Source organism: Hypanus sabinus, chromosome 9, assembly GCF_030144855.1.
Source record: "Hypanus sabinus isolate sHypSab1 chromosome 9, sHypSab1.hap1, whole genome shotgun sequence".
Classification (NCBI taxonomy): Eukaryota; Metazoa; Chordata; class Chondrichthyes; order Myliobatiformes; family Dasyatidae; genus Hypanus; species Hypanus sabinus.
Genome location: NC_082714.1, coordinates 155,181,729 through 155,201,711, shown reverse-complemented (window position 1 = coordinate 155,201,711; position 19,983 = coordinate 155,181,729). Strand labels below are relative to the sequence as shown.

At 45.9% G+C, this 19,983-nt stretch overlaps 1 protein-coding gene across 5 annotated transcripts in view; it reads right to left on the bottom strand.

Annotated features, from left to right (window-relative positions):
• LOC132399930 (protein NDRG3-like) overlaps window positions 1-19,983 on the bottom strand; it is a 122,013-nt gene that overhangs the window by 57,089 nt on the left and 44,941 nt on the right. For all 5 annotated transcript variants that reach the window (XM_059980881.1, XM_059980879.1, XM_059980883.1 and 2 more), the window contains 2 exons: window positions 17,794-17,829; window positions 678-783 (listed from right to left, as the gene is read on the bottom strand). In XM_059980881.1, coding sequence (XP_059836864.1) covers window positions 678-783; window positions 17,794-17,829 — 142 coding nt within the window. The remainder of the gene's footprint in view (window positions 1-677; window positions 784-17,793; window positions 17,830-19,983) is intronic.

The window sequence follows — 19,983 nt, the reverse complement described above, 5'->3', positions numbered from 1 at the left end:
AGAGTACCAGGGTGTGCCACTGACGTATGCAAACAGCTACTTGAAGACACCGCTGAGTGCTGATTGTCCATTGGGGAACAAAGGTAACATTGAAGATGACTGCTGATAGCATAAAATTCTTCATAGTTCCTAACTTGAAGTAGTGAAATAGTTTCATTTCCAGCTTCTCCAAGCCTGAATGCTTGAAACCATAGTGAACAAAACAATAATAGATTGTCCTGGTACTGATTTCTCATTGACTATCGGTGACAAAAATCATTGCTTTTTGAACATAAACACGCAACTGACGCTATTTAAAATGGTGTAGTGTCTAACAGCCAAACAAGCTCACGCAACTGAATCTAGTCAGAAACCGTTCAGCAACACTCTCCATTCCCAATTAAGCAGCATAATGTCCCAAATAAATTAAAGGCAATCCTGGCTGTTTTTTCAATTAATTTTTGTTCTTTAAGAGTTGTTTCAACTAAGTAGCCGTCCCAATTAACCGGAATCTATTGTATCCCCAAATCAGATCACCTGTCTATTATACTGTACCTCTTGACAAAAAACCTACTGTATGCAAAATAGATGCCACGATCCGTAACCTGCACGATGACATTCAGATATTTAGCCATAGGATCGCAAATCAGTTTACCTCCAAGGTCCTCCAGAGAAGGGGGGAAATTAAAAGGACTTACGATTGAGGCCGATGTCGTGGTAGGTTAAGATGACAGGCCTGTTCCCCTTAGGGGTCCCACGCATGGTAACGTGCAGCACCCCATGTGCAGTTTCGATGTCATGTTCCTGTAGGAGGAAGAGACAACGTTACGTTATCCCAAATCAAAGCTAAAAAGGACAGGAAACCCTGCCAAGTGAAAGGAGATCATCTCAGAAGCCACAAGTTACACTGCTCTTTGAACCATGGCCCTCACTTTTCCTCTCTTCTAAGTTGTTTGTCCCTTTTTGAAAGCTGCTACCAAAGCAGCTTTCTGCTGGCACCAACTCAAAGTTCAAAGTGAATTTATTATCAAAGTACGTATATGTCACCCTATACTATCCTGAGACACATTTTCTTGCAGGCATTTACAGTAGAACAAAGAAATACGATAAAGTCAACAAAAACTACACACAAAGACAGACAACCAATACGCAATAGGGAAGCTGTGCAAAAAAGCTAAGAATAATGATTAGATAATACTGAGAATGTGAGTTGTAGAGTCCTTGAAAGTGAGTCTGTTGGATCTAAGCTTCCTCTAGAATTTTGTACGTGTTACTCAGAAACAGTCATCTCTCTTAGGTGTTGAGCTGAGTGAAGTTATCAGGAGCTTCATGGTTGAACCTACAGAACCTACAGACTCACTTTCAAGGATTCTGCGACTCATGTTCTCAGTACCTGCTGGGTTCCTCCAGTGTTTTGTGTGCGCTACTCTGGATTTCCAGCATCTGCAGGGTCTCCTGTTTATAACTGTTCCTGAACCTGGTGGCGTGGGGCCTGAGGCTCCTGTACCCCTTCCCCAATGGCAGCAGCAGCCGCAAGACTCTAAATCACAAAAGGTCCCACATCCTCCTGGAAATGGATTGTAAACCCAACACTCTGAGGACACCCACAGTTCTATACACAGACCTAGTAAGACATTCACATTTCTGTAAATGCACCTCGAGAGCATTCAGACTGGTTGCCTCACGGTCTGGTATGGAGGCAGCAATGCTGACCACTCACCCCACTTTCCATAAGATACAGGAACAGATTTCGTCTGCCTGGCTCATTGAGTCTGCTCCCAATGACAGCTGATTCATTTCTCAGCCCCAGTCTCCTGCCACCTCCCTGGAACCCTTCGTGCCCTGACTAATCAAGAATCTATCAACGTCTGCCTTAAATGTACCTAATGAACTGGCCTCCACAGGCGCCTGTGACAACAAATTCCACAGATTCACCACTCTCTGGCTAATGAAATTCCTCCTCATCTCCGTTCTCAGTGGACACCTCTCTACTCTGCGGCTGTATTTTCTGCTCTTAGACTCTCCCACCACTGGAAACAATCTCTCCACATCCACTCTATCGAGACCTTCCAATATACTTCAAGGACATCATTTTCATTCTTCTAAATTCCAGTGAATGCAGGCCCAGAGGCACCAAATACTTCTATATGATAAGTCTTTCAATCCCAGAATCTTTTTTGTGAACCTTCTTTGAACCCTCTCCAATGTCAGTGCATCCTTTCTTAAACAATGGGCCCAAAACTGCTCACAATACTCCAAGTGAGGCCTCATTGATGTCCTATAAAGTCTTTCTTTCGCTCATCGCCCTGTATTATTTAATCTGGCCAACTCTTCACCTCAGAGAGCTTTCATCAGAAGAAAGAAAGCAGGCTGGTCTAAGTAGAAAGAAAAATGAGGGAGAAGACATTGAGCGAAACAAAGACCACATCTATAACAGGATTTAATGATGTGGGTAGTTCACCGGTTCACTGGCGAAACCGATGGTGGGAGAGCTAAGAGGCCTCTGTTGCTTTGGGGTCTCCTGCTGTGGCCACCGAGGAAAGAGACGCAATTGCTGGCTGTGGGCCTCTGGATTCCATACTGGTTCGGAGCCTGGCCCTTCCCGTCAGTGCTGCCCCCCAGTGTTCGCTCGGTGGAAGACCAGCTGGATAGCCTTCACTTGCAGGAGCACTGCAGGATGGGAGGAACGGGTGTGGGCTGTTCTTGCAGAAATATTCACTGGTTCGATGGCCAGACCAACGGTGAGGAAGCAGCGTGGCCTCAGTTGTGGCACAGACCAGGCCCTCATTCATGCCTGTTGTCCAAGACAACATCCATGCATCATTATTCTACAAGCCATGACACTCAGGGACTTGGGCTATATTATTACTTTTAATTTATATAACAAATGTTTTTTCCGGAATCATAATTATATGTGTTATATGTGCTGTGTGCTGTTGGTTGTGTGGTTTGCACCTTGGCTCCACAGGAACACTGTTTCATGTGTATGGTTCAATGGTTCAGTGTTGGCGTGTGGCCAAGTGGTTAAGGCGTTCGTCTAGTGATGTGAAGGTCGCTAGTTCGAGCCTTAGCTGAGGCTGCGTGTGTGTCCTTGAACAAGGCATTTAACCACATATTGCTCTGCAATGACACCGGAGCCAAGCTGTATGGGTCTTAATACCCTTCCCTTGGACATCGGTGGCGTGGAGAAGGCAGACTTGTAGCTTGGGCAACTGCTGGTCTTCCATGAGAAAAACCTTGCCCAGGCTTGCGGCCTGGAAACTTTCCAAGGTGCAAATCCATGGTCTATCAAGACTAACAGAGGCCTACTCTCAATGGTTCAATAGTTCAATTTAATATGGAAGATTGCCTATAGCATACAACCTGAAATTCTTACTCTTTGCAGACATCCATGAAACAGGATGGGAAAAAACACCCAAAGAATGAATGACAGGAAAAGGTTAGAACCCCAAAGCTCCCCCTCCCCGCACAAGCGGCAGCAAACCTGTGTCAACCCTCCCATCTCCCCTCCTCCCACTTGCTCCAGCAAAAAGCTTCAACACACCCCCTCCCCACCACTCACCGTGCAGCAATAGCAAAGCCCCCAAAGAGACTGTGGCAATTAAACTTGAACTAGATCTTGTTAAGCTCCCTCGTCCGTTTAATGTTATACGAACAGGGCAAGCTGTTGGAGGATGTCAGAGTGTTAAGCAATGCCTGCGGAAAGCAAAGGTTTTCACATCCCCATTTCAACACGTCGATCTATGCCCCCCTCTAGTCTCACAAGAGGCCACACTTAGGACGGAGGAGCAACACCTCACATCTCATCTGGGTAGCATGGCATGAATATTGATTTCTCTAACTTGCTCCCCCCACCTCATCCCTCCACTTCTTTCTTTCTCCAGCCCCCATTCTGGTCTTCGCTTCCCTTCCTGGAGGAAGGCCCAAAGATCAGAGCCCCTGGTCAGCCTATCTGAAGGTCAGGGGCCTAATGTCTGCAAGTCTAAGCCAGGGACTGGGGGGAGGGGGGGTGGACAAGGCTCAATGTCTGCCAATCTGAGAGCCAAGGACTGGAGGCCCAGAGGCAGCCTGTCTGTCTCTGTGTGTGTGTGAGTAATTAAAGAAGCTTGTTTAGTTCTGTTGTTGTTGCTGCTCCTGCTTGTGTTGGTCTGCTGACCATTGTAGGCACGTCATGTTGGCACCAGAATACGTGGTAACACTTGCGAGTGGCCCCCAGCACTTATTTAGGTTGAGTTGGCTGGTAACACAAACGATGCATTTCTCCGTATGTTTTGATGTCCATGTGATAAGTAGATTTAGAGATAGAGCACGGTAACAGGACCTTCTGGCCTGACAAGCCCGCACTGTTCAATTATCCCTATGTGACCGATTAGCCTACTCACCCGTACATCTTTGGGTTATGGGAGGAAACCAGCACACCCAGAGGAAACGTACAAACTCCCTACAGGCAGCGGTGGAATTGAACCCTGGTCACTGAACCCTCCCCAACTTTATTGTCTCTTTATTGCTCAAAAGCACGTTGACTCTTCTTATTCTCACTGACTCCCCCCCCCCCCCCCCCCATCCTCATCACATTCTACAGGGGTTGTACTGAGAGCATCCTGAGCAGCTGCATCACTGCCTGGTTCGGAAATTGCACCATCTCGGATCGCAAGACCCTGCAGTGGATAGTGAGGTCAGCTGAGAAGATCATCGGGGTCTCTCTTCCCGCCATCATGAACATTTACACTACATGCTGCATCCATAAAGGAAACAGCATTATGAAGGACCCCTGCACCCCTCAAACAATCTCTTCTCCCTCCTGCCGTCTGAGAAAAGCCAAAGCATTTGGGCTCTCACAGCCAGACTATGTAACAGTTTCTTCCCCCAAGCTATCAGACTGCTCAATACCCAGAGCCTGGACTGACACCTTGCCCTATTATCCTGTTTATTATTTATTGTAATGCCTGCACTGTTTTTGTGCACTTTATGCAGTCTAGTGTGGTTTTCTCTGTGTTGTCTTTTTTCATTACGTAGTTCAGTCTAGTTTTTTGTACAGTGTCATGTAACACTATGGTCCTGAAAAACGTCTCATTTTTACTATGTACTGTACCAGCAGTTATGGTCGAAATGACAATAAAAGTTGACTTGACTTTGCATTCTTCAGCACTGAATTCCATCAGCCTGACCATTCCTCCTTGGAGTTCAAAATTCAAAACTCCTCCGATTAATATACTTTCTAGTTTTGTGTCATATTTTGGTGATTTATGTTACACGGTATTTTTTGGTTGCAATTACAACATCAACATTGTCCTAAACTACCCAAATACAACTTCACTCGATTCAGGTAACAGTATATGGACATCACGTGCTGTTCTGATTAAGAGGGAACATCCTTCGCTAAAGACCCATATCATTCATGTTGCTATCATCAGGGAGGAGGTACAGGGGTTCCCAACCAGGGGTCCATGGACCCCTCAGTTAATAGTAGGTGTGCATGGTATTAAAAAGAGTTAGGAGCCCTTGAGCAACAGGGGCTTAAAGACACACACTCAACATTTTAGGATCCTCTTTTCCTCTGCCACTGGATTTCTGAACAAAGAACCCACCAACACGTCCTCACTATTTTTGCTCTCTCTTTGCACTAATTATTTAGTTTTTATATACTTTCTCACATTGTCATTTGCAGTATTTTTTCTGTATTGCACAACACAGCTGCTGCAAAATAACAAATATCACGACTTAAGTATGAGAGTGATAATAAACCCGATTCTGAGTTGCTGTTAAACACCCACCCAGTCTCAGATGAGAAGCAGGAAAGAGCCACCCTCTGGGTCGCAACGATGTACAGTAATTGGGAAAGGCACCAAAAGGAAAGACACCGACCGGTGCCACATGCCATATGTGGTCTGGAGACAAGCAGGAAAAAGACTCTAACCACCCCAGATACTCCTCTTGTTGAACAGAGCAAACCCACATCAAATGCCCTGTGCTTAGCAGCTCAAACGTCCTCTCTGGTCTAGGATCAGGCAGGGACTTCATAATATCACCTTCCATTGCAACTACCGAACAATTTGATAAGTCCTTCCAATAAGAGAGTATGTGTGTGCACATGTATTATATAGTATACATATATGATATAAATACACACATGCACTATATAAATACACACTACACACACACATATACAGTCACATACACACATATATGCATTCAGTATATAGTGTGTGTGTGTGTGTGTGTGTGTGATTCATACATTAATTTTCCATATACAAGTGCTGCTGCTTTGTGCCCTGTTTCAGACCGTCTTCCTGGAACAACACTTAATGCCAGGTGCTCACTGTTCTGTTTGGGCAGCAATTCTGGGATTCCCAGCAGAGCTGCTGGGTAACATGATGGCAGAATGCAGACGTCAGCATGTAGGCCAGTCATGTCAGAAGGCATTAAGCCTCCGATGCTGGGATTAGTGGCCGCCCGTGCTGCTTGACCAGATCACAAACACTGAGCAGCTGGCTCTGGCAGGCTCTGTTCACTCACATTTACACTAATTGACTGTATTATTGTTGCAGTTGTGTGGTTTGTCAACCAAGTCCGTGTGTCCCAGAGTGCATTACAACTCAATGTGGAAACAGCAAAGCATTTCTACCACCCATTTTCACCAGTTGTATTCCCCCCCCCACCCCACATTCTCAGTAAATCCCACAGATAGTCCAACAGAAGGCAACCCCTTGGAACATCTAGACTGTGCCAAACTATTATTCTGCCCAGTCCCATCGACCTACACCTGGACCATAGCTCTCCAAACCCCTCACATCAATGTACTTATCTCAAACTTCTCTTAAATGCTGAAATCAAGATTAAATGATACTACCAGTCACCTACACACTAGGGCCTATTTATGCATCCAATTAACTTGCCATCCTACATGACTTTAGAATGTGGGGGGAAATTTAAGATTGTTTAATGTCATTTCCTGTATGCCAGTGTAAAAGAAAATAATTGTTACTCTGGATCCAACATAGCACAAAAATAACACAATAAATATAAATACACAAGATAGCTGATGCACACAGATTGATTGTACGTCCATAAGGTGACACTGGGTTGGTCACTGCCTGGAAATAGTAAAGTAGTGATAGAGTCGGCGGCTGGAGGTGTTGATCAGCCTTAGTGCTTGGAGAAACTAACTGTTCTGAGCCTGGTGGTCCTGGCATTGTAGCCTCCTCCCCGATGGGAGTGGGACCAACAGTCCATGAGTAGAGTGGGTGGGGGCCTTTCCTGGCTCCTTTCTGCATACATGTCTTTGACGGTGGACAGTGGGTAGACTGGTACCGGTGATGCCTTGGGTGGTTTTGACTACCCATCGATGAGCCTCCCTGTCTGCTGTAGTGCAGTTTCTATTCCAGACCGTGATGCACACCTTGTGAGGATACTCTCCACTGACCATCCGTAGCGGGTCACGAGTACGGGTGTGCAAAGTCCAGCTCTCTTCAGCCTCCTCAGAAAGTAGAGGCGTTGGTGAGTTTTCTTGACTGTGTAGGACCACAGGAGTTTGTGTGTGATGTGCACTCCCAGGGGTTTGAAACTGTTCATAGATTCCACTGCCAGGGTCAGGGGGGTGAGAGTTCTCCTGAAGTCAATAACCATCTCCTTTGTCTTGTTGACATTAAGGTTATTTGCCAGGCACCAGGCCTCGAACTCCTTCACCTCCTCTCCGTAGGCTGTCTCATCGCTGTTAGTGATGAGCCCCACCACTTGTCAGGTCATCAGCAAACCGATTGCTGAGATATGAGAAAGTCTGCAGGGGTCCTGAAGTAAGGTCTCGTCCAAGAACGTTGACAGTTTACTCTTCTACACAGATGCTGAGTTCCTGCAGCATTTTATGAGATTATTCAGATGTTTGACTGTGCAGTCACGTGTGAGCAACACACAGCCCTGGGGAGCACCCGTGTTGAGGAGTGGCTGTCCATCCTGACAGTCTGAGGTCTGTCGGATAGGAAGTCCAACATACAGCCGCACAGTGATGCACTTAGGGGTAGGAGTATGTCCACTGAGGTCTGTGTGACAACAGTGCTGAATGACGAACTGAAATCCGGAAAAAGCATTCTGACACGTGTCCTTGGTTCTTTTTAGGTGTCTCAGGGGCGGGAGTACCCAGAGGAATCCGAGTCATGGGGGGGAACGTGCAAACTCCACACTGACAGAGACGGTAAGATATAGGAGCAGAATAGGCCATTTGACCTATGGAGTCTACTCTGGCACATCATCTCTGCCCCATTCTCCTGCCTTCTCCCCATATCCTTTCATGCCCTGACTAATCAAAAATCTATCAACTTCTGCCTTAAATATACCCAATGACTTGGCCTCCTCAGTTGCCTGCGTTTCAACCCAGGTCTCTGGTGCTGAGGTACTGCTTCTACTAGCTACAACGCTGTGTTGCCCAGTACCCAATAAACACCCCATAGGTATTGCAAAGTACTGCCAATTTGTGAACAGCAAGCCTCCACAAACATTATTTAATGATTCAGATATCTGACTGAATCAGGTGCCAGGGTGGAGATACGTCTCTACCAAAGGAGGTGTAAGACACTCTTTCCCTCTGCTACCCTGCAGGTCACCTTTGGACAAAGTGTAGCAGCTGCTGGTGCAGGTCACAAGTCCAGGTTATGTGACCACTGACACCAGACAGACAATCTCTGAAGAGTATTGACAATGGCTGGGGTCGCCCGTCTTGTAAAGACACTGTCCAGAAGAAGGCAATGGTAAACCACTTCTGTAGAAGAATCTGCCAAGAACAATCATGGTCATGGAGAAGACCAGGGTCACCCATGTCAATATGACATATCACATAATGATGATGATGTAACTGAAATTGATTCAAGAATAAATATTGATCAGAATGTTGGAGAGAATTGAAAGTCTTTCCTTCAAATTGCCTCTGTGGGATCTGCCCAGCAGGTAAGAGAAGTTTAATGACTCATCTAAAGGAAAGCAACACAGCATGAAAGTGGATCCAGAAGAGGTCAGTTAGTCCCCTACGCAAGGAAATCTGCAGATGCTGGAAGTCCAAAGCAACACACGAAAGAATGCTGGAGGAACTCAGCTGGTCGGGCAGCATCTACGGAAGAGTCAACAGTTGACGTTTCAGGCTGAGGCCCTTCATCAGGACTGTCAGACCCCAACACCAGGTCAACTATTTAAGACCTTGGTTGTTCGGTCCAGTGGTTGATGTTGGCATAGCAACTGAGCATCACCCCAAAATCTGTCCTCACGTCTCTGAAGTGGTAGTAGGCCATGATTTTTAAAAGGGCTGGTGGAAGTCACAGACTGGGAGGGATGGGGCCTTAATGGGCCCTGAACAACAGCATCTCACTCAGCATCAGCGGTACCAAAGAGCCGATCAGCGACTACAGGAGGAAGAAGCCGTAAGTCCTCGAGGGAGTCTTCATTCGGGGAAGAGGTGGGGTCGGAGCTTTAAATTCCTTGGTGTTGACACATCAAAGGGTTTGTCCTAGGACCCGGGCACAAGTATCATCACAAAAGCAACACGACAGCACCCCTTGCTTGTAAATTTGTGTCGATCTGGCATGTCAGCAGAAACTCGCACAGGCATCTACAGTGCACAGAGAGTATGCAAACTGGTTGCATCATCTGAGATGTGGAAACACCAGTGTCAGGAATGGACAAGCCTACGGTGGATACACAGGCAAAACCCTCCCCACCATTGAGTACATGTATGGAGTGTTGCCACGAGAAAGCAGCATCCATCAAAGACCTGCACCACTCAGGCCATTCTCTCTTCTCGCCACTACTATCAGGCAAGAGGTATAGGAGCCTTAGGTCCCACATCACCAGGTTCAGGAACAGTTATTACTCTAGAACCATCAGGCTCCTGAACCAATGTGGATAACTTCACTCACCTCAAACCTGAACTGATTGCACAATGTATAGTCTCAAGTTCAAGGGCTCTTTACAACTCATTTTGCAGTGTTATTTTTAACTTGCATAGTTTGTCTTCTCTTGCATGTTGGCATTTTGTCAGTCTTTGTTTGTGTAGGTTATCATGGGGTGTATGGGGTGTCTGGGGAGGGGTAGCACCTCTGGGGGGGACTGCCATGTCCTTTTTCAGGGCAGCTCGTCCACCTTTGGTCCCCACGGGATGCTTAGCTGTAGCACGCGCAGCGGCCACACCCCGGTAAACCGTCTCGGCAGACGGGCCAAACCAGGTGAGGGTAGCCAACGGGTCTTCGACCCTCGGTGAGGTAGGGGACCAGTGTGTGAAGTCTGGCCCTGGCAAATGAAGCAGAGGAGACCGATTAATGGTCCAACGGTCAAGAAGACAGGCCAGCAAGTGTTGGTGGAGCGCTAAGAGCATGACAGGGCACTTAGACGTCCTGGTCATCCACTACAAGAGGTGGTGATCCCTTTAAACTCACCCGGCAGAAGGCAAAGGCAAACCGCTGCTGCAACCTGCCGCGTACATGATTTCCCAACACGCCAGAGCAGCGTGGAGGGGAACTGTCCGCCAACTGGACGTTCCAGATGCAACCTAAAGCGAACGAGCGAGTAGTTTATCATAAAATATTATTGTTTCTTTTTTTCCTGTAAGTGTCTGCAGGGAAATGAATTTCAGAGTACATGGTAAATCTAATAACAAACTTACTTTGAACACTACTGAGGAAATTTTTAACCTGCATGCAGGCTAGGAGGTACTGAGCGATAGAGAGCATGATTGGGAACATGATTAGAGCTGGATATCTACACATCACGGTGGACGAGTGCCCAGAGAGCGTTGGGATAGCAAGATGGCAGAGCTATGGATGAGCAGCAGATGGGTTGGCACAATGCCAGTGGGGGCAAGTTCAGACAGAGAGTACGAGGTCAGATGGCAGCTCAGGATTAGATAGGATGAGGAGCTCGGAAAACACACCGGATACATTGGCGATGGATTTAATTTCATTCTAACAATGAACTTCTATTTACACGTCTCACAGCCTCTGTAAAGAGCCCAGCTTAATCCAAGACCCGCTTGCCACGGAAAGTCTCTCCTCTCCACACAATCCACACCAGGGGAGCTTAAAAAGAGTTACTTTTTTAAAATCAGGGCAGCGATGGAGATTTTAAAGGCAGAACTTCGCAGTAGTTTCTCTGAGTTGAGGAGCGACCAATTAGCAAGATAGCGTTAAATAAGAAGTCAGTGCGTAAAAAAAAGGCTACCTTTCAGTCAGGTCTGCGGTCAAGATTTAAAAAGTAGAGCTTTGTGCCAGTTTTCTCGGAGTTGGACTACCCACACCAGGGATGCTCTTTTTACACTGTCTCTTACTTTTTAAATCAGGTTGTCAATTGAGGTTTCAAAGGCAGAGTTTCATGGCTGTTTCTCTGAGTTAAGGAGCGACCATTCAGCAAAAGGGATTCATTAGAAAGGGTCAGTAAGAATAATTCAAGCGGCCATTCTTGGAGCAGCCTTTAGAGTGCCTTTGGCTCATCGGGTTTAGGTAAGATCAGGCTTGGGTGAGGTAAATTGTCTTCCAGGTTACTCTCTCTCTGTTCTTACTTGTTCATTCCTCATCTATCAGGGCAGAGTATAGTGAGAATATCTCCAGGGGCAGTGTATTGTCCTGAATGAGGGATGTGAGAAGTCTGGGAGACCACCAGTCTCCTAGATAAACCCATCTTCACCTGGTGCACCAAACTGCAGCTCCTGAGAGAACAAGTTAAGGAACTGGAGTGGCAGCTTGATGACCTTCGACGGAGAATAAGGAGGTGACAGACAGGAGTTACAGGGAGGTGGTCACCTCTAGCTTACAGGAGAGAGATAACTGGGTGACTGTCAAGAGAAGGAGGGGAAATGCACAGCCAGTGCCGAGAACACCCATGGCCATTCCCCTCAATAATATGTATACACGCATAGATGCTACTCCGGGGGGACGACCTGCCGGGGGGAGCTACAGTGGCCAGTCTCGGGCACTGAGTCTGGAACTGTGGCTCAGAAGAGCAGAGAGATGAAGAGGACTGCAATGTTGATAGGATATTCCTTAGTCACAAGAACAAAGACAAGGTTCTGTGACAGCGAAAGAGACACCCGGATGGTATGTTGGCTCCCTGGTGCCAGGATCAGTGAGGTCCTGGATCGTTTCCATGGCATTCTCAAGGGCTACAGTAAGGGGCCAGAAGTCTTGGTGCATATTGGCACCAATCACATGAGTAGACAAGGCAAGGCGGTCCTGAAGAGAGATTTTAGGGAGCTAGAGAGAAAGCTGAGAAACAGGACCTCCAGGGTAGTATTGGGAACAATTATTTTTATGTTATATGTCAGTGATTTGGATGACGGAATTGATGACTTTGTTGCAAAGTTTGCAGGCGATACAAAAATAGGTGGAGGGGCAGGTAGTTTTGAGGAAATAGAGAGGGTACAGAAGGACTTGGACAGATTTGAAGAATGGGTAAAGAAGTGACAGATGGAATAACAGTGTCGGGAAGCGTATGGTCATGCACTTTGGTAGAAGGAAAAAAGGGTTGACTATTTTCTAAATGGAGAGAAAACACTAAAGTTTGAAGTGCAAAGGGACTTTGGAGTCCTTGTGCAGGATTCCCTAAAGATTAATTTGCAGGTTGAGTCTGTGGTGAGGAAAGCAAATACAATGTTAGCAATTATTTCAAGAGGACTAGAATATAAAAGCAAGGACGTAATGTTGAGACTTTATAAAGCACTGGTGAGGCCTCACTTGGAGTATTGAGAGCAGTTTTGGGCCCCCTATCTTAGAAAGGATGTACTGAAACTGGAGAGGGTTTAAAGGAGGTTCACAAAAATAATTCCAGGTTTGAACAGCTTGTCAAATGATGAGCATTTGATGGCTCTGGGCCTGTACTCACTGGAATTCAGAAGAATGAGGGGTAACCTAATTGAAACCTATTGAACAGTGCAAGTCCTTGATAGAGTGGATGTGAGAGTATGTTTCCTATGGTGGGAGAGTCCAAGACCAGAGGACACAGCCTCAGAATAGAGGGGTGTCCTTTCAGAACAGAGATGAGGAGGGATTTCTTTAGCCAGAGAGTGGCAAATCTGTGGAATTAGTTGCAACAGGCAGCTGTGGAAGCCAAGTTAAAGCATGAATGGCTGGGGGGGCAGGTTGAAAGGAAAATTGGATCAGCCATAATAAAATGGCGGAGCAGTCTCAATGGACTAAATGGCCTGATTCTGCTCCTATATCCTATGGCCTTATGGTCTTCTCCACCCTCCCGTCAGGCAGAAGATACAAAAGCCTGAAAACACGTACCACCAGGCTCGAGGACAGCTTCTATCCCACTGTTATCAGACTTCTGCATGGCTCCATGGTACAATAAGCCGGACTGTTGATGTCACAAACTACCTCGTTGTGACCGTGCACTTTGCATCTGCCTGCACATAGTCTGCATTCTGGTGTTGTTTTTCCTTTGTACAACCTCCATGGACTGTTGTAATGAAATGATCTGTACGGATGGCACGCCAAACATTTTCCACTGGGTAGCGCAGTATGTGAGAATAATAAACCAATTTACCACGGACTGAACATTGTGACTCACCCAGGGCTGAATGGAGGAGGTGAACACCTGACAACAAAGAGGAAGTGGAGAGAGGCGCGTGGAGGTGAGGCTCAGGGTCAGCGGCTGTGGACAATGTCATCTATACACTGAATAAGGCATCAGCTGCAAGTTGAAGCATCTTTATTAGATAACACCAGGGTGAGGGACGCAAGTATTACTCACACTGAGCGCAGAGCTGACAGACAGAAATCACTTCTGCTGGTTAGCAGCCAAGCCTTTCAGGAGAGATTAGGAAACAGTGAGTGTACAGAATGTACAAAGTACACATTCTGTATGCCATTGTATAATCCCTCAAGATTCATTTTCTCGCAGGCGTTCACAGTGGAAAGAGAAACACAATAGAATCAATGAAAAACTACACACAAAGACCGGCAATCAACAAATGTGCCAAAAAAAAAGGCCAACTGCACACATAAAATAAATAAATAATACCAAAGAATCCTTGGAAGTGAGTTCGTAGTCTGTGGAAACAGTTCAGCGTTGAGGTGAGTGAAGTTATCCCCCACTATTTCAGGAGCCTGATGGTTGAGGGGTAATAACTGTTCCTGAACCCAGTGGTGTGGGATCCGAGGCTCCTGTCCCTCTACCCAATGGCAGCTGCGAGAAGAGAACGTGGCCAGGACGGTGACATGCAAAGCTCTCTCATGTGACGAAAAGTCAAACGTTAATCCTAAGTCAGAGACTCATACATTTTCGCCCTTCAGCCTCTAGTTATCGAAAAGAATGACATGTTTGGGTCACTGTTCGAGATCTCGATAAACGATGGAACAGTGAACAACTCTGCTTTAGTATCGTCACAGTTTGTCTTACATGCTGTCCACGTAGATCAAAGCATCACATGGAGCCCCAAGGTAGCGCAAGGTAAAAACAATAACAAAGCTGAATAAAGTGTAAAAGCCACAGAGAAAGTGAAATACAGGCAGGCAATAAGCTGCAAGAGGTAAATACGAGGTCAAGGTCATGTCTCATCATACTACAGAACTATTCCATTGTCTCCTTGAGCCTGGTGGGATATCTCTCAGAAGAATTATTTAGATTGATTTATATATTGAGATACAGCACAGAATAGGCCCTTCCAGCCATGCTGCCCAGCAACCCCCGACTAAAGCCAAGCCTAATGGCTTTACAATTTACAACAATTTACAACGACCAACTAACCTACCAACTGACAGGGCTTTCGACGGTGGGAGGAAACCGGGGCGCCCGGGGGAAACCCACCCAGTCACAGGGAAAACATGCAGACTCCTGAAAGGCAGTGGTAGGAATTGAATCCGGGTTTCCTGTTCTGTAAAGTGTTGTGCTAACCACCACACTACTGTGCTGCCCTTTACGGTGACAGCTTTATTGAGGCAGCAAGTCGTACACACACTGGGAAGAAACGCACTTGGGTGAGAGCTCACTGTGTTTTTTTTTGTTTCAGAACAATCTTCTTTTGCTCCATCCAAGACTCATCTATGGCAGTTTAAACAGAACTGGTTCTTTTCCCCCTGTCAATCATCAAGAAAAAAAAGAGTTGGATATACACCTTAAAGTGATGTTTTCAAGGACAAAGGGTTAAAAAGAAAAAAAAAAATGAGGGATGGGAAACTCTAGGGATTCCGCAGATGCTGGAAATCCAGAGTAACACACACAAAATGCTGGAGGATCTCAACAAGTAAGGGGAGGAATAAACAGTCGACTATCTGGGCTGAGATTCACCAGGACTCAGGAATGGGACGAGCTCTTTCACAGCAGACTAGATGGCCCCGCTCTATGCATGGAACTCTTGGACTGATCAGGGGATCGGCAGTAGCAGCTTTTCCTAGAGATCTTCAAGACAACCTGCTCTAGGTAGAAGTGTGGCCAATTCCTATCTTGCAGAAGATTTAGAAGACATTGTTGAGTGTCAAGAGGACAAGAAATCTCAATACACTGCTTTTTTTAAATATATAAAATGTGCCAGAAATAAGTTCCTAAATAAGAGATCCAAAAATGGTCTTCCTTGCCCTTCATTTCGCCCCAAAAAATCACTTCTTCGCCCTTCTTCACCTCAATTTTGCCAGCACCACGAATTCACAAGCCAAGCCCCTCCCCCACACATGCCTCGTTACCACCATTGAAAAATTACTGGAAGTGGTCTGTAGGTCAGGCAGCAAGAGGGAAAATGACTCCCGTGACGTGGGTTTGCGAGAATTGGACATGGACATAGAAAGATAGCATAGGAACAGGCTCTTCGGGCAAAAGTGTCAATGACTCATTTACACTACCCCTCCTAAATACTCTCCACATTCCCATCAACTTGTCCCAGATTATGTACCTCACCTACACACAGGGGTTCCCAACCTGGGGGTCCACGGACCCCTTGCTTAATGGTATTGGTCCACGGCATAAAACAGATTGGGAACCCCCGCCCCCCACACTACAGAGAGATCACTTAGTGGCAAATTAACCTACCGACCCTCAGGTCTTTGGGCTGTGGAAGGACACTGGAGAGGCTGGAGACAACTCACAGTCACAGGGAGTATGTGTGAACTCCACACAGACAGAGGCCTCTGGCACTGAGAGACAGCAGTTCTTCTGGCTGCTTCACTGCACTGACCTTTGTTTCCATGGACTTCAAAGTACATTTATTACATTATACATTAATGTATACATTATTCAACCTTGAGATTTGACTCCACAAAACAAAGAAACCCAAAAGAACCCATTAGAAAAAAGAGTCAAACACCCAGTCTGCAGAGAGAGAAAAAAATTTGTGCAAACAAGAGTAACAACTAGCTTCAGAACTGAAGTTTTACAAGAGACATGAAGCCTGGCATCACTGCTGCAGAGAGCAGGCCACAGCGTCAGTTCATCCCAGAGCTGAGTGACCGTCATGGGACCACAGGCGCGAAGTCAGACATCGCTGCAGCCAGAGCAGTAGCCACTGTTGGATCTGGACACGATATGGTCCAGAACTGAGGTTCAAGTCTTGAGCTTACAGCCATTTTATTTGATGTCCACAAAACAAAAAGGAGTAATTGTACAGCAGTGTGAGCAAGTAACACACTGCGGCTATCTAACTGTCAGCCATAACCAACTCACTCTCACAAAAACCTGGTCAGGCTTTATACTGAAAACTGGCTCGAGCTGGGCAGATAAGGGAATTCTATGATAAGAACAGTCTGTGAGACAACAAAGGCAGGTTTGATTTATGCTGCCATGATCCAGGCTTACAGACAAATAACTTAGTGAAGTCCAAAACCAGATTTACTACAAACTACTGAAAAATCCACTCAGCATTTGCAGACAAACAGATACACCGTGGAGAGCATTCTAACTGGCTACATCACCGTCTGGTACGGGGATGGGAAGGGGGCCACTGCACGCGATCGAAATAAGCTGCAGGAAATTGTAAACGCAGTCAGCTCCATCATGGGTACTAGCCTCGCCAGCATCCAGGACATCTTCAAGGGGCAGCATCCACCATTAAGGACCCCCATCACCCAGGACATGCCCTCTTCTCACTGCTACCATCAGGAAGGAGATACAGAAGCATGAAGGCACACACTCAGTGATTCAGGAACAGCTTCTTCCCCTCTGCCATCAGATTTCTGAATGTATTGCTTTGCACTGCTGCCATTCAGACAACTGCACTGCTCCAAAGAGCACTTTATGAGCTCATTCTTACCGTCAGCCATTAGGCTCTGTGATGAGTCAGCCTATAGCCGGGGAAGGGATGACCCCCTCCTGTTAGACTGTTTGAGGTAACTTATTTTTTATTCTTTCTTACTTCTAATATTTGGTTATCTGTGCACTTGCAATCCTACTGTGTCACTGCAGTTTCCTTTGGGATCAATAAATTATCTATCTATCATAACAAATTTCACGACATATGCTGATGATATTAAACCTGATTCTGATTGTACAAACATAAAAGCATAAAGAAAGCAAAACAAGAAAACATTAACAATTTATTCAATAACCCAAGACCACCTCTCCACAGGTGATGTACCAGAAATTGGAACATTTCCACCATTTTGTTTTTGCCTGTTGCCCTGGCTGTGATCTGCTATCAAAGCTCAGGTCTCAAGACAACAAGCCTAAAATGATCCTGTAAATGCTGTAAAAGGCAAGTGTTTCACAAAACAAGAAGTGATAAGTCAGCTACAATGTCCTGAATTTTGCTTACACTGCCCTCCGTTCCTACAATTGCCAGGCTGGAACTCAAATCCTTGCAAATCTGAAACAAAGGATAAAGATGGCAAGACACCAGATACAGAAATGACTTACCTGGCAGTCAAAATCCTGGAAGTTTCTTGCAGAGTTCTGTGGAGAAAGGAAAGAAGGGAGCCATTAATATCCAATTAAATGCGAACCTGCTGATGTTTCAGAGAGTGCCCAAGGTCAATGGAACATCAGGATGTGACGACTTGCCAGTCAATTTTCTCAATGGATTACACGAACCAGCACAAGCACCATGCTGAATTAAATATTATGACCATTGCATGTGGAGAATCTCATGAAAATTACAAGCGTTTCAAGCAGGAGGCAGCTAATTAAGGTAGTGACAATTAGTTTCCAATTAAGGAAGCATCTATCTGAGATCCTCCAGGAACAAGAGGAACAAATACACCACTGAAAGTTAATTCAGGCTGTTTGTTTCCGAGGAATATGGAGGCTGATGTTTTGGACAACTTTCGACCTTAAGCAACCCCAGCTCCATACACACGAGCGCCTGGTACTGAGGGACTGGAACGTCAGTAGGCAAGTGATCCACAGTAGCATTGGGAACACTGCCCCTGTGGATCATGGGCGTAGAACTGACCTTGGATAGATTGGAGAGGTATCTATTGGAGACAGAAAGTCAAAGTTTTAACAAGACCCTTTTGGATGTTGTTAACGTGGAATGCTGCAAATCTGCTTCACTGGTGGTGAGGGAGCTGCGTGGCCTCAATCGCAGCGAGGACTAGGCCTCAAGCCGAGGTGTCGCCTGTTTATAGCCCCCAGGAGAGAGGGGTCAGAGTCGGTGCACTCCACCAGGGGCAGTATGGTGTGGCTCCCAAGGTGGAGTCAGTGCTGGCCTCTACCCCCCACCCCCCACCGTGTTCACTCGGCAGTAGACAAGCCATATTGTGTTTCACTGTAGAGTCCTACAACATTCATGGACTCCGGGTCTTGGGCTATACTTTACCTGTGTGACTCTATTTTACTGATACCATATATGTACTTGTTATCTTACAGAGTAAGTGCCTTGTGCTTGTGCTGTGTTCGGCACCTTGGCCCCAAATTAACGCTGTCTCATTTGGCTATACTCATGAATATTCATGTGTGGTTGAATGACAATTAAACTTGAACTTGAACCGAAACAGGCTCTTTGGCCCATAGCATCCATGCCGTTAGGACTCTTGTTAACCTTTATTAGGACTGAATCTGTCCAAGTCTGGTCTATTCCAGTGTCTTTCTAAATGTCACTAAAGGTGGTGGAATCAGACACAATCACCATGGCAATATGTTTCAAATATACAAAGAGCTTGTCACTCAGATCTTTCCTTCTCACCCCAAATCTATGCCCTGTTATTTTTGGTACCCCTACTGTGGCACCAGAGTGGTGGGGTGGAGATGTGTCTCTACCAAAGGGGGTGTAAGGTGCTCCTTCCCTCCACTACCCTGCAGGTCACCCTTGGGCAGGTGTAACACCTCGATCAGGGTCATGTGGGAGCAGGTGGTGGATGGTTGTATGAGCAGCTGGTGCAGATCACAAGTCCTGGTTATGTGACCACTGACACCAGGCAGACAACCTCTGAAGAGTGTTGATAATAACTGGGGTCACCCGTCTTGTAAAGGCACTGTCCAGAAGGCGGCAATGGCAAACCACTTCTGCAGAAAAATTTGCCAAGAACAATCGTGATCACGGAAAGACCATGATTGCCCACGTCATATGACACGGAACATAATGACAAACAAACTGTGGTATCAAAACCAAGTAGTTTAAATTTATTATCAAAGCACGCACATGTCACCATTTACCACCCTGAGATTCATTTTCTTGCTCTCATACTTAGTAAATCCATAATAGAATAATAACTATAATAAAATCAATGAAAAATGGCACCAACTTGTGCATTCAACCAGTGTGCAGAAGGTGATAAACTGTGCAAACACAGAACTAATAATAATAAATACTGAAAACTTGGGATGAAAAGTTCTTGAAAGTCTGTGCATTGTGGGAACATTTCAGTGATGGGGCAAATGAAGTTAAGTGAACTTATCCTCAAACAGTGGGGATAACAAAGATCACAAGTTCAAGTTTAATTGTCATTCAACCATACATGAATACCCATGAATACAACCAAACGAAACAGTGTTCAAAAACACAGTGCAAAATGCAGCGTCAACAGTCATAAGGAACACAGGACACAAATAACACATATATGACTGCAATAAACAGTTACACACAAAAAATAATCACATACTCAAGTC